The sequence below is a fragment of the Rosa rugosa genome, chromosome 5, assembly GCF_958449725.1.
Source record: "Rosa rugosa chromosome 5, drRosRugo1.1, whole genome shotgun sequence".
Classification (NCBI taxonomy): Eukaryota; Viridiplantae; Streptophyta; class Magnoliopsida; order Rosales; family Rosaceae; genus Rosa; species Rosa rugosa.
Window position 1 is genome coordinate 1,584,573 of NC_084824.1, and position 24,908 is coordinate 1,609,480.

The 24,908-nt window shown below is 38.2% G+C and overlaps 4 protein-coding genes and 1 long non-coding RNA gene across 10 annotated transcripts; 2 read left to right on the plus strand and 3 right to left on the minus strand.

Annotated features, from left to right (window-relative positions):
• The first annotated feature begins 368 nt into the window (after positions 1-368).
• LOC133712141 (exocyst complex component EXO84A) lies at positions 369-4,023 on the plus strand. Its single transcript, XM_062138230.1, has 6 exons — positions 369-651; positions 1,155-1,252; positions 1,460-2,504; positions 2,602-3,306; positions 3,396-3,532; positions 3,628-4,023. Exons 1-6 carry the CDS (start codon positions 487-489, stop codon positions 3,815-3,817), a joined length of 2,340 nt encoding a protein of 779 aa, XP_061994214.1. The 5' UTR covers positions 369-486; the 3' UTR covers positions 3,818-4,023.
• Positions 4,024-6,282: 2,259 nt separating this feature from the next.
• On the minus strand, positions 6,283-9,063 carry LOC133708284 (uncharacterized). The gene is made up of 3 exons (XR_009845726.1): positions 8,907-9,063; positions 7,034-7,144; positions 6,283-6,692 (listed from the first exon to the last, which is right to left on the minus strand). It is a non-coding gene; the product is annotated as an uncharacterized LOC133708284 (long non-coding RNA).
• Positions 9,064-10,306: 1,243 nt separating this feature from the next.
• LOC133708909 (LRR receptor-like serine/threonine-protein kinase FLS2) lies at positions 10,307-12,806 on the plus strand. Its single transcript, XM_062134479.1, has one exon. The coding sequence runs from the start codon at positions 10,811-10,813 to the stop codon at positions 12,797-12,799; it is 1,989 nt and encodes a 662-aa protein (XP_061990463.1). The 5' UTR covers positions 10,307-10,810; the 3' UTR covers positions 12,800-12,806.
• A 139-nt stretch (positions 12,807-12,945) lies between these two features.
• LOC133708910 (uncharacterized) lies at positions 12,946-17,503 on the minus strand. 2 transcript variants are annotated; one of them, XM_062134481.1, is made up of 10 exons: positions 17,003-17,503; positions 16,150-16,230; positions 15,545-16,030; positions 14,945-15,080; positions 14,562-14,724; positions 14,251-14,379; positions 13,902-14,096; positions 13,382-13,504; positions 13,185-13,296; positions 12,946-13,101 (listed from the first exon to the last, which is right to left on the minus strand). In XM_062134481.1, the coding sequence occupies exons 1-9, from the start codon at positions 17,196-17,198 to the stop codon at positions 13,189-13,191; spliced, it is 1,617 nt and encodes a 538-aa protein (XP_061990465.1). In that variant the 5' UTR covers positions 17,199-17,503; the 3' UTR covers positions 12,946-13,101; positions 13,185-13,188. The 2 variants fall into 2 exon arrangements, with proteins under 2 accessions (XP_061990465.1, XP_061990464.1); XM_062134480.1 differs by lacking the exon at positions 12,946-13,101 and having other exon boundaries at positions 13,124-13,296.
• Positions 17,504-18,590: 1,087 nt separating this feature from the next.
• Positions 18,591-24,908, minus strand: LOC133707891 (uncharacterized). Of its 5 annotated transcripts, none has more exons than XR_009845390.1 (15): positions 24,625-24,908; positions 24,482-24,526; positions 24,295-24,393; positions 24,058-24,168; positions 23,618-23,792; positions 23,446-23,502; positions 22,847-22,983; positions 22,680-22,739; positions 22,516-22,593; positions 22,094-22,167; positions 21,824-21,900; positions 21,428-21,507; positions 21,247-21,330; positions 20,830-21,097; positions 18,591-18,983 (listed from the first exon to the last, which is right to left on the minus strand). XR_009845390.1 is itself a non-coding variant. In XM_062133353.1 (14 exons), the coding sequence occupies exons 1-14, from the start codon at positions 24,715-24,717 to the stop codon at positions 21,008-21,010; spliced, it is 1,239 nt and encodes a 412-aa protein (XP_061989337.1). In that variant the 5' UTR covers positions 24,718-24,908; the 3' UTR covers positions 19,320-21,007. The 5 variants fall into 5 exon arrangements, 2 of the variants coding, with proteins under 2 accessions (XP_061989337.1, XP_061989336.1); XR_009845388.1 differs by having other exon boundaries at positions 18,593-18,910; XR_009845389.1 differs by lacking the exon at positions 18,591-18,983 and adding an exon at positions 18,994-19,300.

Here is a 24,908-nt window from a genome sequence, read left to right on the forward strand (position 1 = left end):
TAGTGAATATACATATCGACACCCAACTTCGGGTTTGAATAAAAAAAAAAATGTAAGAAGCTCACATTCTATTAAAGAAAAACATAAAAATAGTCGCATTGTTAGCTAGATGAACCCCGCAATTATCAATTGTTGAATAAGAGGATTTCACTGAAATAGAGGAAAACAAAAACAATTTGACCAAAAGTTGCGGTAAACAATTTAACCAAAAATTAATAGAAAGTGTTATTATTTTAACTAAAAAAATAGATGAGTGATGATCCAATGGCTGTGCATGATAGATTGATTTTTGGGCGAAACGTTTGCGATAGATCCAATTTTAACAAACCAAGCGAGTCCTACGTGTTTGTAATGGCTCCCATCTTCTCAGTTCAGGTTCTCTCTTTCTCTGATTCTCTCTGATCAAAATGAAATGATTTGGTTCTCGGGCAAGGCTTCCAAACTGATTCATGTGTTCCACTTTCAACTAAACGGTGAAAATTAACAATGGACTCGAAGACACCGATACATATTTCACATTCGTCGAGTTTAGGAAATTCTTTGGAGTTTGAACAACATCTACCACTTAAGGATAGGCTGAAGTCCTTCAAATCCACTCATTTCGAACCAGATGAATTTGTCACCGCCAAATGCCACGCCATGACTGAGAAGGTAAATCAATATTAACGTCCACAACTTAATTTTTGATATCAATTGAGCTTTGAATGCCTCTAAGTTTTTGATATATAGTGCTTAATTGCTAGAGTTTCTTTGCTTAATCATAAAATTGCTAGATTATTCATAGATAAGGCAAAGCCAAAATTAAGTTGCAGATAGATTGGCGAAGTATGATTAGGCTCACTTATGTGCTCTTGTTTCTGAGGTGCCCCTTGATTTTATTCACGATGCCTTTGTGCCCATGTGGAAAACATGTTTATTATGTGAAAAAATCGAAGTCATTCGTGTTTTTATCTGGCAAGGCTTTAAAGAAGTCACTATTTCATGCGCCGATGCACTGCACCATTAAAACTAGGATTTTATCATTCATGTGGATTGTGGAAGCTACTCTTCAATACAAGAGAACTATTGCTATATGAGAATTAAAATGCGCATTGCTTCCAGAACAGAACAGAGGTCAATTTTGCTTACGGTTTATGCATTGATGGTGATGACAGGAAGTAAAGAACCTGTGCTCCTACCTTCTTGAACTAAAGAGGGCATCTGCCGAGGAAATGCGTAAAAGTGTGTATGCTAATTATTCGGCTTTTATCCGGTGAGGACCATTTTTCCGGTTAGAATGCAAAATGATTTTCAAAATAGAAACTAGCCAAATCTGTTATCATGAAGTAAGAAATGGGCAGCTTCAAGTTTGAAAGATGTTTGATACTAAACTCAAAAGGCATAATGAATTGTCATCATCCAATTCATACCATGATGTAGTTAATTACGAGTTTATCTCCATGTGTTCTATCATTTGCAGTACATCTAAGGAGATCACTGACCTTGAGGGACAGCTCCTTTCCATGAGAAATCTCTTATCTACTCAAGCAGCTTTAGTTCATGGTTTATCTGAAGGAGTTCTAGTTGATTCAATGTCTGCTTCTCAGGATGATTATGACGACGAGGACACATCTGATGAAAACAGACCCCTTTCCGAGACAGAAAAATGGTTTGCAGAATTTTTGGACACTCTGGAAGTCCTATTGGCCGAAAGAAGGGTGAATGAAGCTATGGCTGCCTTGGATGAAGGAGAGCGTACAGTTTATAAAGCTGTTGACAAGCGAACTATAACCCGAGCTGCATTCTTGTCATTCCAGACTACCATCAATGGACAGAGACAAAGATTAGTAGATCAGATTGCAGAGACTATGTTGCAGCCTTCAATTGGTGCTGATGAACTTCGATCAGCTGTTGTAGCTCTCAAAAAGCTCGGGGATGGTTCCCGTGCGCATACGTTGCTGCTCAGGTCTCACTGTCAGAAGTTGCAGTCTAATATGAAAAACCTTAATTCCTCAACCACTTCATATGGAGGAGCATACATCACTACATTATCGCAAATACTGTTTCGTTTCATTGCACAAGCAGCAAGTGACTCCTTGGCGGTTTTCAGTGAGGACCATGCTTATACATCTGAGCTTGTGACATGGGCAGTCAAACAGACCGAGGCTTATGCTCTTCTACTAAAGAGGCATGTTCTAGCATCAGCAGCGGCTGCTGGGAGTCTAAGTGTTGCTGCCGAGTGTGTTCATATATGCTTGGGTCATTGTTCTTTGCTAGAAGCTCGCGGATTGTGCCTCTCTCCTGTTCTGTTGAGACTATTTAGGCCATTTGTCGAACAGGCATTGAGTTGCAACTTAAGGAGAATTGAACAAAGCAGCTGTGCATTAGCTGTTGCGGACGATTGGTTTCTTCTTCATCCAACAATTGGTACACGCCCTTTGGGTTCTGCTTCCTCTCTTCCTAGTTTAAGTGCAAACCAGCCAAAGCTTTCAAGCAGTGCTTACAGATTCAATGCAATGGTTCAGGTAAGGTTATTGATCTCGGTTACAGCCTTTCACCATAATGAGTAATTCTTCCTCGATTTTTAACTTCACTAATTACTGTCAACGTTTCTGAATTTAGGAACTTCTAGAGGACGTGGCGCCCCTCGAGACTCTTCAGCTAGATGGTCCAGCATTAGAAGGCGTTTTACAAGTGTTCAACTCCTATGTCAATTTGCTGATCCATGCACTACCTGGTGCCGTAGAGAGCGAAGAGGAAGTTCCTATAATTGTTAGCATGGCAGAGACAGAGGCACAACAGATGGCTTTGTTAGCTAATGCATCATTGTTAGCAGACGAGCTGCTCCCACGCGCTGCCATGAAGCTTTTGCCCTTCCAGCAGGGTCAAACTAACAGGTCGATGCCAGAGATGACCCCTAGGAGAAGTTCGGACAAACAAAGCCGCGTTCCAGACCCAGGCAGGGAATGGAAGCGGCGGCTTCAGCGTTCAGTTGAACAGTTGAGAGATAGCTTCTGTAGACTCCATGCTCTTGATCTCATCTTCACAGAAGATGGCGATACGCGTCTCAACGCGCAAATGTACACATGCATGGATGAAAGTGTAGAGCCTGAATGGTTCCCATCTCCAATTCTTCAGGAACTCTTTGCAAAGCTGACAAGGATGGCAAACATTGCAACTGATATGTTTGTGGGAAGGGAAAGGTTTGCAACTATCTTATTAATGAGACTCACGGAGACTGTGATCCTCTGGCTTTCTGAGGATCAAAACTTTTGGGCGGAGATAGAAGAGGGCCCAAGGCCATTAGGCCCTCTTGGACTTCAACAGGTACTGCATCAAAGTCCCTTTCTTGTTCATTCTTGTTCATCTGTTGAATTCATACTAACACACATTTTGTTTGACCTATATGCATTCAGTTCTATTTGGACATGCAGTTTGTGCTGCTTTTTGCATCACAAGGCAGATACCTATCGCGGCATCTGCATCAAGTTATAAAAAACATTATTGCTCGAGCTATCGAAGCGGTTCATGCTACTGGAATAGACCCTTACAGGTATAAAACCATAATATACAGCATATATATATACACATCCATACAATTTCGCTTTTTGCTAATCTTACATTGGGTTGAATGCTATCTTTGGGCAGTGTATTGCCAGAAGATGACTGGTTTGCTGAAGTAGCTCAAATTGCAATTAAAATGTTGATTGGGAAAGCTAGCTTCTCCAATGTAGAAGAAGATGGTCTCAGCCCCACTTATTCAATGTCAGGAAAATCTCCATCTATCCATTCTCATGGCAGTGAGACCAATCTTGCCCACCACTATAGAGAGCAGTAGTTAATTCTTCATCATAAATTGTCAGTTTCACAAACAGATGAAGACCATGTATCAAAAGAATCATGGTACATGAAAGAGAGAGTGATGTTAACGTTGGACCTCTACTAAGAAAATACTTGTTTGGCTAGATACATATATTATTACTTACTAAATTTTTTTGTTCTTTTTAAATTTCATTGAGTAATCCTAAAATTTAATGGGATGGAAAATAGCGGTTTGAAAGAAAATGTGGATTTCATTAGCGCATGCCAAAATGTTCATTACATATCCTTCTGCTGCCTTCAACTAGACAGATCAAGAAGTTGTAGCAAAACTACTGTGATACATAGAAACAGACAACCTATATTCGAACTAACCGCTCACTCATAAACTATGGATAAAATGGAAGACATAGAATATAGCTCCTACCACACCTACCTAGATCTTTTCTTTGCCCTTCATGCTAGGGCTAGGAGGTTTGCCTGAGTACAGGACAGTTATTGTCTCTTCTATGTCACTTATGTTACTGATTGGATTATATCTCTGTTATATGGCCTAATGCGCTTACCATAAAAGTTATTGATAATTGTAACTTAGTCAAGTCTCGGTAAAAACTAAAAGGAAATTCATATGAACTTTTCTGATCTTGGCAGTTCAAATTTGTGGATGCTGCAAATCAACAAGGCTAGTTGGATGTTGATGATGATCAGAGTGAGGAAGAAGGTGAAAAACAGTAGGGGGGACCTACCTTCAGGAGGGTGAGGAAAGTGGCAAATCAATGGGACCTTTGAACTTTGTATGCAGTGCCGCAAACTACTGGTCAATGGTTTTTAGGGTTTTTTTTTTTTTTTTTCCCAACGTTTTTTAAGATATGCGATTGTAAACCAGCAAATCATAACCAAATAGAGTGAGGAAAGAAAGTGAACAACCGAAAAAGATTAGTAGGAGTACAAAATTGGGGATCGTTGTTTAGGCCTGCCTAAAACATCAATTGGGCCTATTTATATCATGAACATTAAACATCTGGTCCGATTAAGACATTAAATGCGCGCTCCGCATCTTGTCGAAAAATGGCATTGCCTTTTTAAAGGCTCTTTTAATTGGGCAATAAATGCAGTGTCAGTTAGAATTTAATGAGCAGCAAGCTTATCGGATAGTGTATTAAATGCGCTTCCACCAGATCAGAGAAACATTTAATGCGCCGCCACATAACCGGCCAAAGTAAATTGGGCCTGTATTGGGCCTTCTCAATGTAAATTGGGCCTCATCAAACAAAAGTTGGGCCTATTGTTGGCCCTACAAGTTATGCAGCATTAAATGCGCCACAATCTTTAAGCATTTAATGCGCCGACACCTGGTCGGGTAAAGTATTTAATGCGCCGCTACCTGGTTGGGTCATGAAATTTGGGCCTTTTATTGGGCCAGTCAACATGAATTGGGCCTTTTATTGGGTCGTCTCCAAGTAAATTGGGCCTCATCGAACAGAAGTTGGGCCTTCCAGTTATGCAGCATTAAATGCGCCGCAATTTTTAAGCATTTAATGCATTGACACCTGGTTGGCAGAAGCATTTAATGAGCCGCCACCTGGTCGGGTCATGTAATTTGGGCTATTTATTGGGCCATTCAACATGAATTGGGCCTTTTATTAGGCTGTCTCAAAGAATATTGGGCCTCATCAAACAGAAGTTGGGCTACTGCTGGGCCTTCTAGTGATGCAGCATTAAATGCGCCGCAATTTTTAAGCATTTAATGCACCGACACTTGGTCGGCAGAAGCATTTAATGCACTACCACCTGGTCAGGTCATGTAATTTGGGCCTTTTATTGGGCCACTTCAACATGAATTGGGCTTATTATTGGCCGTCTCAATGACAATTGGGCCTCATCAAACAAAAGTTGGGCCTTTTAAGTCATGCAGCATTAAATGGGCCGCAATCTATAAGCATTTAATGCCCCGACAGTTAGTTGGGTAAAGCATTAATGTATCGCCACCTGGTCTGGTCTGTAATGATATGGGCCCATTATCGGGAATTGAGCCTTTCATTGGACCTTAACTTGAATTGGGTTTTTCATTGAGTCGCGTCAGCATGATTGGGCCGCGACGAACATAAGTTGGGCCTTTATGTCATGCAGCATTTAATGCTCCGCAAGTATGTCGAATCAAACATTTCATGCACCACAGGCATTTAATGAGCTGCCACTTTCATTGATTTGCGCTAGTCTTCAATTTAAATTGGGCCTAGGGCATTCTATTCGACCTGTTCAAATAAGAGTCGAGGGTTTAACAAAAAACTTGGGTAAGTAAGGACTGCCGCCCGGCGGAGTCGTTCTCCTTGTTTATAATTGTAATGGGCTTCCCTATTTGATTTTAACCAATTTCCGGAATAATCTGGGATCTTTTTATACCAATTTCTAGATTTTTTTTTTGGACAAAAATTCAACCAATTTTTTGGACAAAAATTCAACCAATTCCCTAGAGGCATACAAGACGAGTAGATACTATCTTTTTCACTCTAATATAGAACAGTATCAATAGGGCAAAGAAACTTTGTGGAATTGATCATAAATATTACTAACAGTTTAACAACCAAAAGGGAAATTACAGACAAGCTAATGCACTCATTAAAACATTATACTTGACAAACATACCCACAAATCAAACTTCATGTCCTTGATATTTCTCTAATGCGCCCGAGTAAATTTATATAAATAATAGAAGATAAGAGTTCATATTAATCAACAAGTAAATCGCTAACCCAAAGCAATGCCAAAAGCAGTAAAAATTTCTTTAACTTATGGTAAATTACCTTTATTAATCCTCAAATGAGCCTTGGGTAAACTATGTTATGCTATATATGTTTTGCTCTACTTCAACCACTTGTCATTTTCCTGGTCACCTAGCAAACAGAAGATGAAAAACTTAGAAAAATGATACAAATATATGAAGGATATCTAAAAAGTTAACAAAATATAAAATGATAGTCTTTAAATATTTTGATCCCCGACCCCAGTCATAGTTATGGACTTATGAGCAGTTGGAAGGTAAGACATAAGAAAGTAAAAGTAACTAAAGTGAGATCACCATAGGGCCAGACTGATACCCAACTAACAACCATCACATTGTTAAACAAAACAGAAACAAATTTTTGCTCATAAATACAGTAAAGGGGATAAATTTAAATAAGCAACGCTTAGATAAAAAACTATGGCAAATGATACAAATATAACTTTCTCTTACCTGTTTCTTATCACAACATACTGGTCCTGCTTTCAGTCTACTTGCAGGAAGGATGCATCAGTTCAAATCTACCAAAACCAATGTTTTGTAAGTCAGAATGGACATCCATACCTGTGGAACAAAGTACAAGAAAGCAATATTATTTTTAGCCAGAACCCCTCACTCCCCTGTTACTTAACATAAATACATAAACAAATAACCAGACAAGATTTTGAAAGAAGAGATAAGAAAAAGAAAAGGAAAAGGAAAAAAAAAGATGGATCTCAAGAAACTGAAAAAAAATAGACAACCAATGCAAACAAATTTTGCCGCTTGTTTAAGCAGATATCCAATATTGCTGTTTAGCAGTAGACCTAAGGGACTTCATAGTACACAAACCACTGTATCACTGTGGCAGGTCAACTGGGCCACAGTCCAAAATACAATGGGCTTTCTGATCTTAGAATAGCATAAGGAATTGGATGTCATGTTCATAGCATAAGAGGGATAGTATTGGACTTTAGCTCAACAAGTGCATATTTCAAATCAGAAAGTAGAAACCCCACAGCTGGACAACAGAGTAATGGTATCCTAGGAAAAATATCAAAATGTAAGAGGTAGTCAGGCAGTCCTAACCATGTAACACAACACATTTATAATCATTTTCATTACCCAGCCAAATCCAGAAAGGAATAGGGAGAGAGAGGGGTGGAGACACTACGGTCCATAGGAAAAACAGCAAATCTTGGATATCAAACAGTGCTGATGGAAAATTGTGCAGAACATATGAAACAAGTCAAATCCAATTGATTGATCATAAACCAATAAACGTTTCAAAAGGAAGTTATTGACAAAGGATTCTTGACTAACCCAATATAGTTAGAAACAAAAGTTAACGTATTGTTTGAGGAATAGGCCTCATCCATATAAGGACGAACAACACAAAAGCTTTGGAATATTAATCTTGGGACCAACCAAGTTAAACATGTAGAAAAGTAAATGTAAATTTCCATTCCTTCTGTTCTCTCTCTTTCCCTCTACGAAACAAGCATATTCTTATTTAAAAAGAAAAGAAAATGTTTCAAACATACTTCACATAATGTTACTAGACACCACTTCACATATTGTGGTTATGGGAATACGTGGGAGCCCATGTGTCCCCCTGCCTGAGCTTTATTTTTCAGGTATTTGAGTAAACAGTGTGGAGTTATTTAACACAGTCACCTTAAAAATTTACCTACAGTCTCTCCCATGTTCCTTTAGTTGGAGGTTTTCCCCTCATAGACCTCACTCCTTACCTCTCCATCCGATTTCTAACCTTACACCGTGTCTTGTGGTACCCCACTGATATATTTTTCTGGCTCTACCACAAACGGCAATGGGGTAAAAATTATCAATAACAATAATCATCTTTCTTTCCCAAGCTTAAGGTGTAGAGTTTATGCCTCAAATCTGGGTTACGATTCTATTTCAAGAGGCATTTCTCAGTGTCGAACCAATTCCCTAAGGAAAGAAGCCAGCTCTGATTCAATCACAAAGATGACTACACTGAACAGCTTTAATTGTAATAATTTTAGTGTTGAAAAGGTCGTATTGAACAAACATAGTATACAAAAAGACAAATAAGCTTTGCTGTTGAAAGCCAAATAAGCTTGAAAATTGAACGAGACAAGGAATTTTTCAACAAAGCCTCATATTAACAAAAATTTATAAACGCATCCAATGCATCACAAACAGTTATCACCAATTTTTGTACTAAACCACAGGAAAAAAAAAAAAGCGTAGAAGACGGAGCATTAGCACGATCAGACTAATTTGTTTGCTGTTGAAAGCCAAATATTGAAGGAGACGACGGATTTTGTGATAGCTAACTGAGCCGCAAAGAAATTTATACCTGCTCCATCTTCGAGAAACCCTAGAATATCTGAGTCAAGAAACTCGACGGCGATCGACGAATCGGACCACCACGTTGGCCGCCGTACCACTGGAACAACTGCTGATTACCGAGTCGATCGCCACCGCCATCAGATCCCGGACCTACAGATTCGAAAACCTATGGCGCAAACCCTAGCGCCCCTATTGGCCTATTCTGTGATCTCTGCAATTTCTGAAAATGAGAGTGAGAGAGACCGAGACTATCGCTTTTGGGGCAAGTTCACCCGTTGGGTCACCAGGTCACTCACTATTCACTACTTTTTAATGTTAATTTCGTGCCCTGGGTCACGAGCACAGTGTATTTCGTGTCCTGGGTCACCCTGTACAGTGTTCTGGGTCACCATGGTGACCTGCACAGTGTATTTTGTGCCCTGGGTCACGGACACAGTGTATTTCGTGACCTAGAGAATGAAAATATACACTAAAAAGCAGTGAATAGTAGGTGACCCGGTGACCCAACGGGTGAACTTGCTCTTGTAGGTAAGTCGTTTCGGTGGGCTCTTTTCGAATTTTGGGCTAGGCCTTCACTTTAGTTGTAATGGGCCTGCGGCACTCTCTATATAACTTAGTGGGCCTACGGCGGCTCAAATACCTTGGTAAACAAGTGTACCAACTTCAGACCAAAAAAAATGCGTACCAACTCCACAGCAAAAAAGAGTAATTAAACAATTGGAATTTTTTTTTAGAGAAGAAACTTCATTCATAATGAAAGATTATAATGTGATAGAACAAAATTTTGCCCACACTAGACTTCAAATTGAACGTCTATACTGACACACTGTTTGAGCCAAGGAGACCCCGACTCTAAGCATATCAAAGACTGACTAATTAATAAGACTTTTTTGCAAGAGGATGGGCAACTTTATTACCCTCTCATTTTACAAATTGTCAACTACAAACTTCAAAAGACTTGACTTCATCTAAAATACTGCCTTCCGAACCAAATCTTCACTCTCGTCATGCAAAGCATTGATAACAATTCAAGCATCACCCTCAATCTCCACTTTCGGAAATCCGACATGAAGAGCAAAGCATAGTCCATGAAGTAATGCTAGGGCTTCAATCGATCTAGGGAAAGAGTCCCAACATGGGGTATTGACGTAGCTCCTTTCAAATGCCCTTGCTCATCTCTAAAAACAACTCCCAATCCACATATTCCTTTCTTAATATCACAGGCCCCATCAAATTCAGCTTTAGACATCCCACAGTAAGAGGATTCGAAGCGACCACAGCATCTCATCTTACACGCACAGCACTAGTAGCAAGTAGCAACTAGCAAGCCTCATAGAAGCAGTACGCTGTGCATTAGGTAGAGCCATAGATGGTGCTTGCATTGCCTGAGCAGTAGATGCCCTTGGAAATTGATAATTATCAATATAAAAGAAAAAAATATATATTTAGAGGGGGTTGATGATAAAATAATTTTAAACACTATTTCTGGACTTAGCCACCTATTTGATACATTTGAATTTTGAAAAAAATAAAAATGAAATGCTAAAAGTATACATCACTTAATTTGGCATTAACTGAAAAATCAATGACATCATTAAAGTTCATTGAGAGTAGTTTCTAAAATTTGATGGGGCCGGAAAAAGAGATAACCAATTAGCAATACCATGTGCGCACTTCTTTTTATGTAATTTTCATCATGTGTAGACACATATATGCTTTTATTACTCCAATCTAAAAAAAGGGAAAAATTTGTAAAGGAGAATAAATGAAAATCTGTAAAGGTGAAAAGAGAGTCTGTAAAAGGGCAAAAGAGAAAACAAAATCTGAGTTCTTTGACTACTTATCATGTCTCTTTGCTCTAGTATTTAAGCTCAATCCACTTTCTTAAAATTTCAACATACTGAACTGTTCATGTTTCTCTGCTTCCACTCTCAAAATTCCAAAGACTTAATCTCTAGAAACACAATGAAGATTGAGTTGCTGTGGGTTGTACTCTTCACTATCTTAACTATTGGAGAAGGAAGAAGAAGTACTAGCAATGCCTGCGATTCCAATGACCTGAAGGGCCTAACCATTTTCAAGTCTAGAATTCATGTCGACACTTCAGGCCGGCTAGATAGTTGGTCCAATGAAACCAGTTGTTGCAAGTGGAAAGGCATTTCTTGTGACAATAGAACAGGCAGAGTCACAGAGATCAATCTACCAGGGTTAATTACAACAGAGGATGCTCCTATCCAAGCCGAAATGAAAGGTTTGCTATCTCCTTCAATAACACTCCTATCCTCTCTAGAGGTCATAGATCTTGGAGAGCTCGCTGGTCTTTCTGGAACAATCCCAACATCCATAGGGTTTCATCTCCCAAATCTCCGAAAGCTTGTTCTCTATGGCAATAGGGTTTGTGGATCAATACCAGAAAGCATTGGTAAGCTGTCAAACCTTGAAGAACTTGTACTGCATGAGAATAGGTTTTCTGGGTCACTCCCACCAAGCCTTGGGAACCTTAAGAATCTAAATAGGCTACTTGTTCAGTCAAACCAATTTGTGGGTAGTATACCTGATTCATTTTCAAATTTGACAAATTTGGTTCATCTTGATCTTTCTAGCAATTCTCTAACTGGTCACTTACCACAGAGAATTGGTCAGCTTCAGGTCTTGAAAGAGCTTGATCTTTCAAGCAATCTTTTGGTTGGGGAAATTCCACCTTCAATGGCTAATTTAACTGCCATTTCAGTCATATCCTTGGACACCAATCATCTTGAGGGACCAATCCCATTTCCATCAAGCTTTGCCCAGATGTATTCTCTTAAGATTTTAAGGCTTCAATCCAATCATCTTACTGGAAAAATACCCTCCACCTTTGGAGAATTGGTCTCTCTCCAAAGACTTTCCCTAGCAGATAACAAGCTTGAGGGAGCAATTCCCTCTAGTTTGGGGAATTTATCGGCTTTGAGTGAGCTATACCTCAGTGGCAACCGCTTCTCTGGCCAAATACCAAAATCAATAGGTCAACTTTCTCAGCTTATATTGTTGAACGTCTCTCATAATCTGATTCAAGGACCACTGCCTTCAGAGATGTCTTCCCTTCGAAATATTGACACACTTGATCTGTCGTTCAACCGTTTAAGCCTCTCCTCCATACCAAAATGTGTTGCGGAATTGCCTACTATTTCCAGGATTTACATGGCAGGATGTGGAATCCAAGGGGAAGTTCCAGAGTTCTTACACAAAACTCCAATACAAGAAGTCGACTTATCTGACAACAATCTTACCGGAAGTATTCCAACTTGGCTCGGAAACCTTTCTCGGCTCTACATATTGAACCTGTCCAAAAACTCACTTGTTTCAAAGATCCCTGACTCGATTACTAACTTGGATCAGTTGGTTGTGATTGATCTCCATGCAAACAAGCTAGCAGGCTCCATAAGTCAAGTTTTCCAGATAAAACAGACATTCCCATTTGAATCATCACTGACGTATGTTGATCTATCTGATAACAGTTTCTCAAGTGGAATCGAGCAAATTGGTGTAAGACCACAACATGGCATTAAGTTTCTCAATTTATCAAGCAACATGTTGCAAGGGAAATTACCAACATCCATACAGAGATTGGAGTCGCTTGAAAGTATGGATTTGAGTACCAACAAGTTAGGTTTCAACTTGCCAGAGGGCTTAGGAAATTTGAGCAAGTTAGAGACGCTCAACTTGCAGAAAAACCGCTTTAACGGCAGCATTCCAAATGGATTTTTGAAGTTAAGAAAACTGAAGAAATTAGGTTTATCAGACAATCTTCTGGTGGGAAAAATCCCAGGAGGCAAACTGAGCGACTTTCCGAAGAGTTCTTACTCCAAAAACAAAGGCTTGTGTGGAAAGCCTCTGAAGCCCTGTAATAAGCACACATGAACGCGTTCGTGTGTTTGGAGACACAAGCTCCAAACATGCCTTTTGATCATAAGATGCTTGGAATAATCATTGTACTTTTTCAAACTAGTCTCCAGGACAAATAATTTGAATGAAATATCTCGTTTTAGCTATTTTTTAAGTAGGTATTGCTTGGTAATTGTGCACCTATTTCTTAATTAGGAAATTGGGAGCTATATCTATGTTAATTATTTACCTCCTGCTTGCTTAGACAACCTTGGCGTCCTTTAATCATATGAAGGAATGTTGCCTTGATCCGTTGCAGAATATGAGAGATTCTATAACTACACACAAGATAACACAGAATTTTCTCTTGAATTTTTGCTTTATTAATGAAATTTTAGATTTACACTGTTCCACAACTTACAGGGTCAAAGGGGATCTTGGGTCAACCCCAGTTGATTGTAGTTCATGTAGTCAATTCCATTCAACCGTATACAACATAAGATCTGCTCTGGCAACTCTTCGGGTTTGTTCCCCTGTTTGGAAAGGCAGATATAAGGTATAGATTAACCATCTTTCAAAAGCCAGCATGAAAAACAGAATAGGAATCATAGGACAAACCTGAATTGTGAGGCCGACATCCAAGATGCAGATCTTCAATCTATCTAGGAATGTTTCAAAACCTTTCCTAGATATATAACTAAATCTGTGCATATCCAAGTCAATCTCAAGGTAGTTTTCTCCCTGAAAATTTTCATTATGGTTAGCAAAACAAACATATATATATATATATATATATATATATATATATATGTAGAGTATATGCTGGACTTTAAATAAAATATAAGCCATAAAGTATAATAAGCTGGACTTTATCATACAACACAAGAAAAGAAAAATTGTTATCGTACAAATGAAGATCCACCATTACAATGTTGCACGCAAAGCCACAACTGGAAAAGTTTGGTCTACATAGTGGTCATTCAAAGCTACTATATATAAAACTACAAGGTATGCAGATTAAAAGATGACAAATGCTTTGTGATGATTTCAAGTCGTCTTCATTACCATAAGACACAACCCATTACTCCAAAGAATACATTAGAGGTGGGATCAAATTTAAGCAATATCACAAACTTACCAAGTAGAACTCATGCTGAGGTCGCGAAAGAACAGGTTTTTCATTGTAAGCCTGCATAAGCTTCCGCTCTGCTGTATTTAAATGAAGATCTTCCACATTAACAACACGTCCCAATATTTTCAACCTTTCTCGAAAGGGTGCAATTGTATCCACAGGAAAACCTTTAACCTTTTCAACTTCATCATCAATTAATTTCTGTTAAAAGAAACAAGGGTATGAGTTAAAAAGTATATCATGCCCTGTTCTGGGACGACTGTCCAGTAGCATGATTGATAGAAATAATATTTACTGAAACAGTTCTGAAGATAATAAGACTGCAAGGCAAGTTGCTAATGGCGCTCCATCTTACTCTGATACTTTCTTGAAAGTGAGGTGGAAGTTCTTTTGAGTATGACTCATTAAGCTTAAAGTACAAAACAAAATTCATTCCTTCTCCATCAGTCTCACCCTGAAAAATTGCAGCGGGATACAATGGTACCTGTAGAATCCATAAAGAGACAGCATCAGAATATCTAAATTAGTTTTACACATTCTATAAGTATAGCCATTTGAATCTCATTTAACTAACCAGAAGGTATCTTGAAAACCATTTTCAGCTAACTTAAAGATGGGCAACTATAGACAGATTGAAAGTCACAGGAAGAGGGAGACAACAAATACCTGTACATTTACAACAAGAATAGCAGGCAGATTTCCAGAAGAACTAGCAGCAGGGAGTTTCACAAACCGAGCTATATGATTTACTTTTCGCTGAGATAAAAATACGTCAAGACCAAATGGATAATATGCAGCATAGTTCGCAGCAAATTCCTTCTTCTTGTCCCTGCAATAAAGAATATCATCAATTTACAAGCTCAATAATGTGGTGGAGAAACTGCTCGGTCAACAAGAGATCCATAGGCGAATCTCAGATTTTGAATAGCTTTGAATTTTCCTATTTAATGGATAACATTAATGATCATTAGCATGTGATTATTTGATCAATGCAAATATGTACATGTTTGAGTGCATAAACCAATCGAACAGTTTTGCCAGAAGCTTACCTAAGATAGTTCACTCCCCGAATTTTGAAAGTGCGTGGCTCAATTTGTGACCAAGAATCGAACATGTTCTTTTCTATAGGGCAAAAAGGAACTTGGGAACCTGCTATTGGTCTTTCTAGAATCATCTTTGACGAAACTGGAATAATACATAAAAAGAATAAGTTAAGAGATTACAATAGGATATGCTTGTACTATCAGTACAACCACTGAGAACCAAACTTATGACCATGTTTGCTCAATCTACAACAGATACGAAAGGACTTAAAAAGAGGCTAGAAAATATTCTACAGATCAATGTTGATCAACCAAGTATGAAGAGAACATCAACATTCATCATATGTGGTCAGATTATGTGACAGTAAAATCTTAATGTCGAAAGGGCCAAACACTGAGACTCCCATCATACTAGAGATTACAACACAAAGCATATGAGCACTGAGCAGCATAAAATTATACTTCTGGATGAAAACCACGACTGGGACAGAATACTAAGGAAATGCATCGGCATGATAATCATGATGAAAACAGTATGGATCCCATATGTGTTTGCCCATTGCATATAATGGATTAGAACAGATCTAAAGATAGTTCGGTTCTTACATAAACTTGCATTGGCAGGTTCTTTCCATTTGAAGGGAAGTTTTATGGCAGCCCTTTTCCTTGCACTTGGTGGACTATAACTTAGTGAGCGTCTCTTTCCATCTGAGGATTCAGTTGAAACAAGACAAGGCAGACAGTTGCTTGGAAGAATCCCACAATTATCCAATATACCTTCCTCCTTGGAAGAACTTTCATCCACAGAGGAGGAGATTTCATCGAGGAATACAGGTTGATTTGCTTCGGTTGTTGAATGACCATGACATTTAGCTTGGGAATCACCGTCATTAAATACTTGTCTGTCGCCCTTTTGCGCAACCACAGTGACAGAGTTTGCAGAATTTTCTGGTGATACATCCCCTGCTTTATGCATCTGCTCCATTGTAGGGCCATGGACATCGCTAATAATATAGTCCCCATAATTGGCATCTTTTGCAGATGAAGTACTTGATACAGAAGCACGTTCAAAACCATTTAGAGATGAAATCTCTGCAAATATTAAGGGTTTAGTAATTTAAACAAACAACATCAATTAATCAGAACAAAACGAAAAAGAAAAGAAAAAAACATACATATATGACTGAAAATAGACATCTGTAAAGTTTTACCATCATGAACACTTAGGTAATCTTCATCACAGTCAGATTCCAATATTGCAACCGGATCAAACCATGCTTCTTCAGTACTTTCTGTGGATGCACAACAGTTATAACAGTTACAAGAGGCAAAGGCATAAAGAAGTTTACGGTGACATGTTATTTGAGAATTAGAATGCTTGAAAAGAAAATTCCACGGGAGCCTGCCTAGTTTGTCAGAGAAAATGAGTTCCCACATGTCATTTGTAATAAAAGACGAAAAACATAGGTTTGGTAGCAAAGCTGAAATATTGAAATGTTACTTTTAAGAAACTATGCGAGCTGATCATCGGGAGAATCCCAGAGCTGACATTACGTAATTTCAACAGAGCTGCAGAAGGACATTCTATAGAGTAATGCATTTCAGCATATAGAAACTTTAATTAGCCGGAGATAAACATTCTCGAGGGCAAAGGAATGAACCACAGAGATTCCAACAAGTTGTCCTATCAATCGAGTCATCACCAGTAATGTAGGCATTGCAGTAAGAAGTGACGAATTTCAAAGCCAAATTATTCTAGTTGTCTATCAACTGAACCCCAACACAGATTTCAAATGGCTCCCAAATCGAAGTTTCTTCAACTATTTAGTCATTAAAAAGAAGTGAAAAGGATTTGTACCAACACTGTACAGAAGCAGAAACAGAGCTTAAAGTGATCAATTGCCTGTTGGTCAACTGTTAAATCTCAGCTTCCATCAATCACATTCTTTCAATTACTCATAAAAATACTAAAAAGTAAAAACCAACCACCAAACAATGAACCAAAAAAAATTCATCCTGTTGAGATATTTTCAGCAACAGAGAGAGAGAGAGATTAAAATAAACCTTGAAAAGTGCGGCTGTTGGTGGTGGTGGAGCGATCAGGTGCGGCAGACCTACCGTGCTTTCCCGGTGATACCTCCGACACCGGAGCTGTCCTGGCCGGAGATGAGTTGAGCCTTTTTCGACTATTCTTCCTCCTATTCTTGGACCTCAGCCTCCCTCCCACGCACCGGTCCGGCGTGGACACACACGCCCCCATACCACCTCTCTTTCCGGCCGCTCAGAGATCACCCGCCACCATCTCCGCCACAAATTACAAGACAAAGACGACGAGGAAAGAAAAAGAGAGAGAGAGAGAGAGCTGAAGAAGAAGAACAAGATATTAGCCTACCGTTTGGTTTTTCCGAAAGCAAAAGGCTGTAGAGCCTTTAATTTGACTACACCAACAAAAACAAAAACCAAAACCAAAAAAAGAAAAAGAAAAAAAAACAGAGCAAAGGGAAACACGCGGTGACGGCAGTTATTGCTGTGGCAGCCAAAGCCCAAGAGCCGAAGCAAACAAGGCATCTTTTTATAATAGCAGCCCGGCCATTGAGGGTGGAACAGTAGGGAGGAGGAGGAGGAGGAGGGAGGGACCCAGTTACGGAAATGGGTGACACGTGGCGCGTTGTTGTTTTTGCTTTAGGTGGACGTGTGGGTTGTTTGTTTCACTGAATTTTGACGTTGGCGTTTAGCTTACGTTAATTGCAGACTCTCATGTAGAAAGTTAATGGTGGGTGTAGCACGTACTGTGCTGCGTAGTCAGTCCAGAAGGGTCACTGTCTCAGAAGCTGCGGAACAGTTTCGGCGATTACTATGAGGACGTCGGCTACTTCTTCTTATTTGGGTAAAAAAAAAATAAAAAAATGAGATAAATGGTAAAGGAAAAAAATAATAATAATAAAGCAGAGGCAAAGAACACAAAAAGAAGAACAACTTTCTGGTGATGGCAGATGGAGCGAAAACAAAAATGTTGAGATCTCGACTGTTTGTCCACTCATTCTCACCTACCAAAATTGATTACGTTTCCATATTATTAATTTTAAAAAAAATCTTTGCTGTAGCTATCTTTTGTTTATAATATCAACTATTTCATGTTTATAATTTAACAATTTAAGGAAGCAATTAATCGGAGCAGAAGAGGAAGGGAAAATGAAATAATCAATTAGTATTTTGGACTGTCATTGGTAGTTTGTTAAATCAAATATCAGTTGAGGCATCAAGTTAAGACCGGAGCTCATTTTCTATTCATTGTTTCAACCTCGCAAGGTCAGCTTCTCCCATAATAAAGATAGATTTTCAATTTTCAATCAAATTGCAGTAATTGCCATTTAAAACAAATAAAAGCATATTAATGAGTGTTTTACTTATGATATGTAATCTATCATCAGCTGAAACATATTTGCCCAATCACTATGTGACTTCTATTTATAGCTTTGATATTAATTTCTTTTACATGGGAACTCATTCATTGAATTCTACATTCTTAATTTGTTAAAAGAGATATTTTCAAAAAAAAGAAATTTTAACAAGAGAAATTGAGAGAAAAATTGCTACCCTTTCTCATGACTGAAATATAGGACAGTAGGACACACGCTATTTGTACCAGAAAAATATAGGACGCACTTTAAGTGTTTGATGTGAAATGAGCCTTGTAAGTGGTGTACATGACTTGGCAGGGACCCATTCATTTTGCTCAGAGAGAGAGAGAGAGAGCTGTAAATTTAAACTTGCAATTTATTGAATACGAACACCAACACCAACACCAACACCGTTCCAGGAGGAAATGGTTCAGATGATAGATAGCAACAGCTCACATCAATAATCTATTTAACAATTAACATCCTGTTCAAAATGGGGCCTTTGAGGGCTTCTCTCTTTGGGCATATTGCATTGCACGACCTTATTTTACCCAATGACATTGCTGGCTTCCTGCCACGTAATATTTCAATTACTACACCTCCAAAATGAGTTGACTGTATGACTACTCGATCTTTAATTTTTACTGCAGACGGGGGATATCAGTTTTTAACACGACATGGTAACATGACTCAAACACGAGACATCAAATATACATACTCGAGCTGATAATTATATGATATCAATGCGAAAATGACACGACTTTGCTACTCTTGTCACATACAATTACAGCCCTCTATAAGAGTCAACAACCAACCCAGAAAACCAGCCCAAAACGAAAACTACTGCAAGCAATTGCAATATATTGAAGTTTTTACTCAAAGAGGAAGCAAAGGCACTTCTTCTCTCTGTGGATGTGGGAGTTTCTTTTATTAGAATCGTTATCCGAGTTTGAATCCAGACCTGAAAGTGAGTGAATTAAACTATTAGACGTCTCTACTTTTGTGGTTGATAGAGGGAGACATCTTTAATGACTTGTTCCACGGTTTATGGCACACATAGTGTGCCGTTTGTAATTCTGGACTCCACATTTGATTGTTTAATCCCTCGACTGTTCTTTCCTTCAACCTTTGGCAGACCAATCTACCCCCTGATCATACCTAGAGAGGCCTCACTCAAATATTAAAAATAAAAATAAAAACTAAGAAAGGCTTAGTCTTAAAGCAGCTATTGCAATTAACGAGTAAGAGATTTCTTTATGCGAATCAAAGTCCCCATTGTTTAGAAGCTTAGTGGAGTGGGTGTTACTCCAAAGATTTAGGTGGGTCTACCCTAGACACGAAGCTGGAAAAAGCCTGGATTTTTGGTTCTTTGCAGCTTCTTTATTCCTTGGATTAACTTTTGTAGTCTTTTCAGGCTTGAAATTTAGGGAACTACCCAACTAAACTACATTCCATAGCAAAGATCATCATCCACTGAAATCCTTAGTCTTTGAATCCCATATCACAATATAGTGTAGTAGTTAAGAAAGTCAATAAACCAAATACTAGAGAATCATATAATGATCTAAATCGGCAAGCAAACGTATTTACAATTTTAATAACTTTTCAGAAATAATTGCGTAAAGCACTCTAAATATGCATGTTTCTGACCGCATTAGGTAGTGTACAAACGCTTCATCAATTCTAAAAGTAACTCCAACCAAGCTAATTATATCCTTCATTGTTTAATAATCCTACGGTAGTTCCAAGTTTTCAAGATCTTAGTAATTTAATCGGCGCTGCTGGGTTCCATCTGTTTAAGGGTGTCTTGGTTTCTATCCCAAAAGAGATAACAAAATAGAATTCATGGATCAAAGAACACAAAGGGGCATCGTATGGGCAAAATTAACTAATTGAGAGTTGACCAATTTCTTGTCATGGGCATTTCTCGAGCAAGGGACACCATTAAATGTCATCTGGGAAGCAGTTGAGTTGACTCACGTGCCGTGCCGGTAAAGTTGCACGCCAACTTATCATGGATCTGGCTAAGGGGTACCACAAGAAGAAATGGAATGATACACTTTGCTCCCTAAACATGTTTCTAATTGATCCTTCAGATTGACGCCTATTAGTATTAGATTTCTTTTCTATTTTCCTTATAACAAAATGGTCGCATGTGGAGCATGAGATTAATGATTGGATCTGTTATGACATTTAGGTAGAGATACTTTTGATTTCTTTAGATAGAATATGGACGCCCTAAATCTATAAAACATTGACAAAGTTCAGTTCACCTAAATGAAGTTTGTTCTCAAGTGGTCAACTTTTTGCAGCAATGCTCTCTAAATTCAAACCAAGGCATCAATGCGTTCAAGGAAACCTGGACTACTAGGGATTCAAAATAGACTGAACACTACTAAGTCAGCCCAAATTTCAAATAAGGAGGGCTGAAGTCAAACATAGCCCAATATGGACTTGGCATCAACTTTTGAGGCAGTGAAAAAGAGTTACCTATTTGCTGAACAAGCTGTGTTGGTGAGCGTGTATGAATCAATACTCAGCACAACAGTAATATACAGCAGGCTTCAATTAACTCCTGATTTTCTGGCGCCGACTTCGAGTGTTCTGCATCCTCCTATTATGCTTCTATAATTAAGATTACTCACATAATTAAAATGATAGGATGATGCTATACATGAACCTCATTTTGATTGTGTGAGATTTCAGCTTGAGTAGATGAGCATTCTGATTCTATATGCGTTGATACTGTGCAGTTACCCTGGACATTTAAATGTGGACATTGGTCAAGATAAAAGTTTAATCAGTTATTTTGAGCTGGTTGCTAATGCATTCTAACATAGAGAAAACAGATTTCAGCCCAACAACATCAGATGCAGCTAGTGTGGCATAAAGGTGAACTTCTCATACCTTTATATCATTTGATAGAACACTTAGGACAGTAGCTCGCAATTGAGGGTTTGACGAAGCTGTCTGTGGAGAAGAACAGTGAAACTGCCGATTTAATTGAAGAAGAAGAATATCATTTACATTACTCAACATAGAATAACCAATTAAGTTTCTCATTTTGCAACTTTGAAAGTTCACTTACCTCTGACACACAGGAGTCCAAGTTATTGTTCTCTTCTAAGTTGTTGCTAACTGACTTGCACTTTTGAGATAGAGGTGAAGCTGCACAAAGTAGCCTTTAAAATGAAATTGCTTGTATCACATATGTTCATAACTTTCTTTTCTATTCCTATGAAACAAAGCATCAATAGTGTTCTTTGAAATAACTCAAATAAGGAAATGCCTTCATTCCCAGTGAATCATTCATTTGCTGATACAGAATAGTGGGTTGATGGTATCCCAGGTGGTCTACAAGCATATCAGTGTTATTCAGTGGCTTCCTCTAGTGTGGTCAGAGCAAGCTTAGGTATTACATAATTTCAAGTGTTCAATTTTCTTTTTCATAATTCAAAATATATTTATTTTAATGCTCACAAACCTGTGTTTCCTCCTGCGGCTGCCCTGTAATCCTTTTCATGAGCTTTGTCTATATTTTTCTGGATTGCATCTTCAATCCTGGAAGGCCAACGACAGTATATTTACGTAAAATATTAACAGCAAGGTCTAGCTAGTGGAAAATAACCTTCTTATTAAGGTGCATTATTACTTGTGCTTGTGATCTTCGATGAGAAAAAATGTCTGCAATAAATAACAATAAAAGTGCTGGAATGGATCTCTTGTGTGTAGAAGTCAATAGTAATAACTCTACCTATTATCTTCCTTCACCAAAATCATATTGCATCCTTGTTGGTGTTCCAATATTGAGGAGAATACCCGTTTGTCCTGGCATATAAAGTAAGAAATAACTCACACGGAAGCATTGAGGCATTAAAAGCATTACAAGAGCCAAAACCATAAAACTTAAGAATCACACCACATATAACATAGTTTGACACAACTGATAAATTAGAAATGTGACATTCAATGGAATCGCTATAAGTAAAAGTAAATAATCCCAAGCAAACAACTCCAGATATGAAATAGATGTGGAACCATCAATTCTGGCATACTCTTTCTCACCAGTTGCAAGTCAAATGTAAACAAACATCTTACAGTAACTTTTTTTATAGTGCTTGATGGAAAGTTTTTGAGCACAAACTATTATTATCAGGTTGAGATCAAACTTCTCACCTCTTGATTCATACTTCTAATAGTGTCTTGAATCTTCCTTAATATTGTGCCCAAACTTCCAACTTCAAAATGCAATCCCTGATCATGAAGTATTTCAACCAAAATTTAGAAATCAATAGCACAAAGCAGTAATGTCTAACTGAAAAATAATCTGAAATATAAACCTGTTTTTCTGAAATCAAGTTCTGTATGACCACATCCTGTGCTGATATAATTTTCTGAAGGTAAGGGTGGTTAAGACAATACATTGATAAGAACATTTTCAGTTAAAAGAGTAAGCCATATTTGAGAACCAACCAAACAAATGAGTATTAAACACTGGTCTGGATATCTCTTCCATTTGAGTCTTGTTGCTATTATTAATTTTTGCTGCCTCGAGCTGTGACTCTAGTTCCGAAATGACTTTATCCTTTCTCCGAGTCTCATCTCTATACCTTCTCAGTTCTTTTTCCTGGTCACAGATCTTCTCTGCATAAAATAGTTCAGGCTTCAATAAATTAATGGGTTACGAATTGTTTTGGTATTAAGTACTACATCGAACAAACTTATTCAGTAATAAGATGATTAAATTTGCAACAATTCAATTTTTGATAGAAGGACTAGGGTTGGTTTGATTCTGGCATAACAGCAACATAACAAAAATATTAAAGTTATCCCACCGAAGCTTCTTATGGTCAATCCCTAGGTAAGTTGATGTACATTCAAAAAAGTTGGTTTGATTCTGGCATAACAAAAATATTAAAGTTATCCCACCGAAGCTTCTTATGGTCAATCCCTAGGTAAGTTGATGTACATTCAAAAAAGCAATGAGCGTCACTGCCTACCCAAGTAACCAACAAGATAAGAAAACTACAAGACAGACATAACATTACAGAGTCCAAAGCAAATGAATGAATGCAGTTGAATAAGAACTTCGAGTTAGTGAGTTACCAATAAATACTTTCTCAAATGTGGAAACAGTATCCATTTTGCTCTTTAACCCAGCCACTGGAGAAAATCAGCAAGTTAAGAAGAAAAATGGCACGCATATTCAATGAGCTTATCAACGGTCTAATGTTGATGTAGATATAAGCATACAGTAAGAGTTCAAAAAGATGCTTGCCTACTTCCTCTTTCTCACTCACAAGGTGTTGCACATCAGCCACAACTTTCTTTACGGAAATTGCCTCCTTTTCTATCGAATCAAACAACAATAGATGCGAACTTATCTTCTCTGATAGGACAGCAATTTTTCTGTCTCTGCATTGAATTGCACGTTTCATCTCACAGGTGGATTCCTGCACACGAATGTGACACCAGTGAGCAATATATTGCTTAATTAGTATGAATTCACATTTCGGTCAAAAAACATTCACCGCATTGCATGACAACCAGCATCCACTGCAATAATTCATATAATAGCTCGCAAAGTTCATATAACAGAACCATAACTTAATTCCTTCCCAAAATATATTTTATGTCTAAAATATAAACTTCACATTAAGTTCCTGAACTACATACATAAACTGACAGGCATTAATAATCGGCACACGTAACACAAACCTCATAAGCAGTGACGAAAGTTTCCTTAGACTGAAGTAGGCTATGAATCGTCGCCTTCAGCTCTTTTTGCTTGTTCTCCAGCAAGGAATTGTCATTCTGAAGGTAACTAACCTTCACCAAACCAAAACAAACACAATCGGAAACCGAAAAACAGACTCAATCTACAATCACAGTCACTACTATTTCTCACAAGCATTTCATCAAACAAGTTATCTGCAAAAAAAAAGATCAACGAACCTCTCTTTGGAGTTTTTGTCGGAGCTCATTGGAGGAAGCTAATTCGGCTTGAAATTCCTGCAACTTCCGGCCGTAATCTTCATCGGTTTGCTTCTGTTTCTGTATCCAAACACTTAAATTGATACGATCGAGCAAAAAAAAAAAACTTCAATCGAGAAAAAGCGTAGAGTGAATTGCAGAGCAAAACCTGAACAAGAAGATGAAGTTGTTCGGTGGCGGAGCGTTCCCTTTCCTGGAAATTTCATTCATAGATAACGATCAGAGACCTAGAGAGAGAGAGAGAGAGAGAGAGAGAGCGGTGGTGGCGGTGGCGGCGATGAGAATTCTTACTCGGAGTTCTCGGACTTCGGTGATGAGAGATCGGAGCTGGAGTTTGAACTTGGAGAGTTTCAGCAACTCCATTTTCTCTCCGAAATGGTCCATGCCTCTGAGTGTATGAGATAATCTGAATCTAATTTTGGGACTCTGCCTTTGTTCAAAATCTCCAATGAATTGGATTCCCGCCTCTGAAATTTGCTATGGCGGTTTGCATTTCCTTTTTTTTTTTTTTTCACAACCTTGAATAAATTATCGAGGAATGGAAACAATATTCTTCACAACCTTTTTATCTTCCA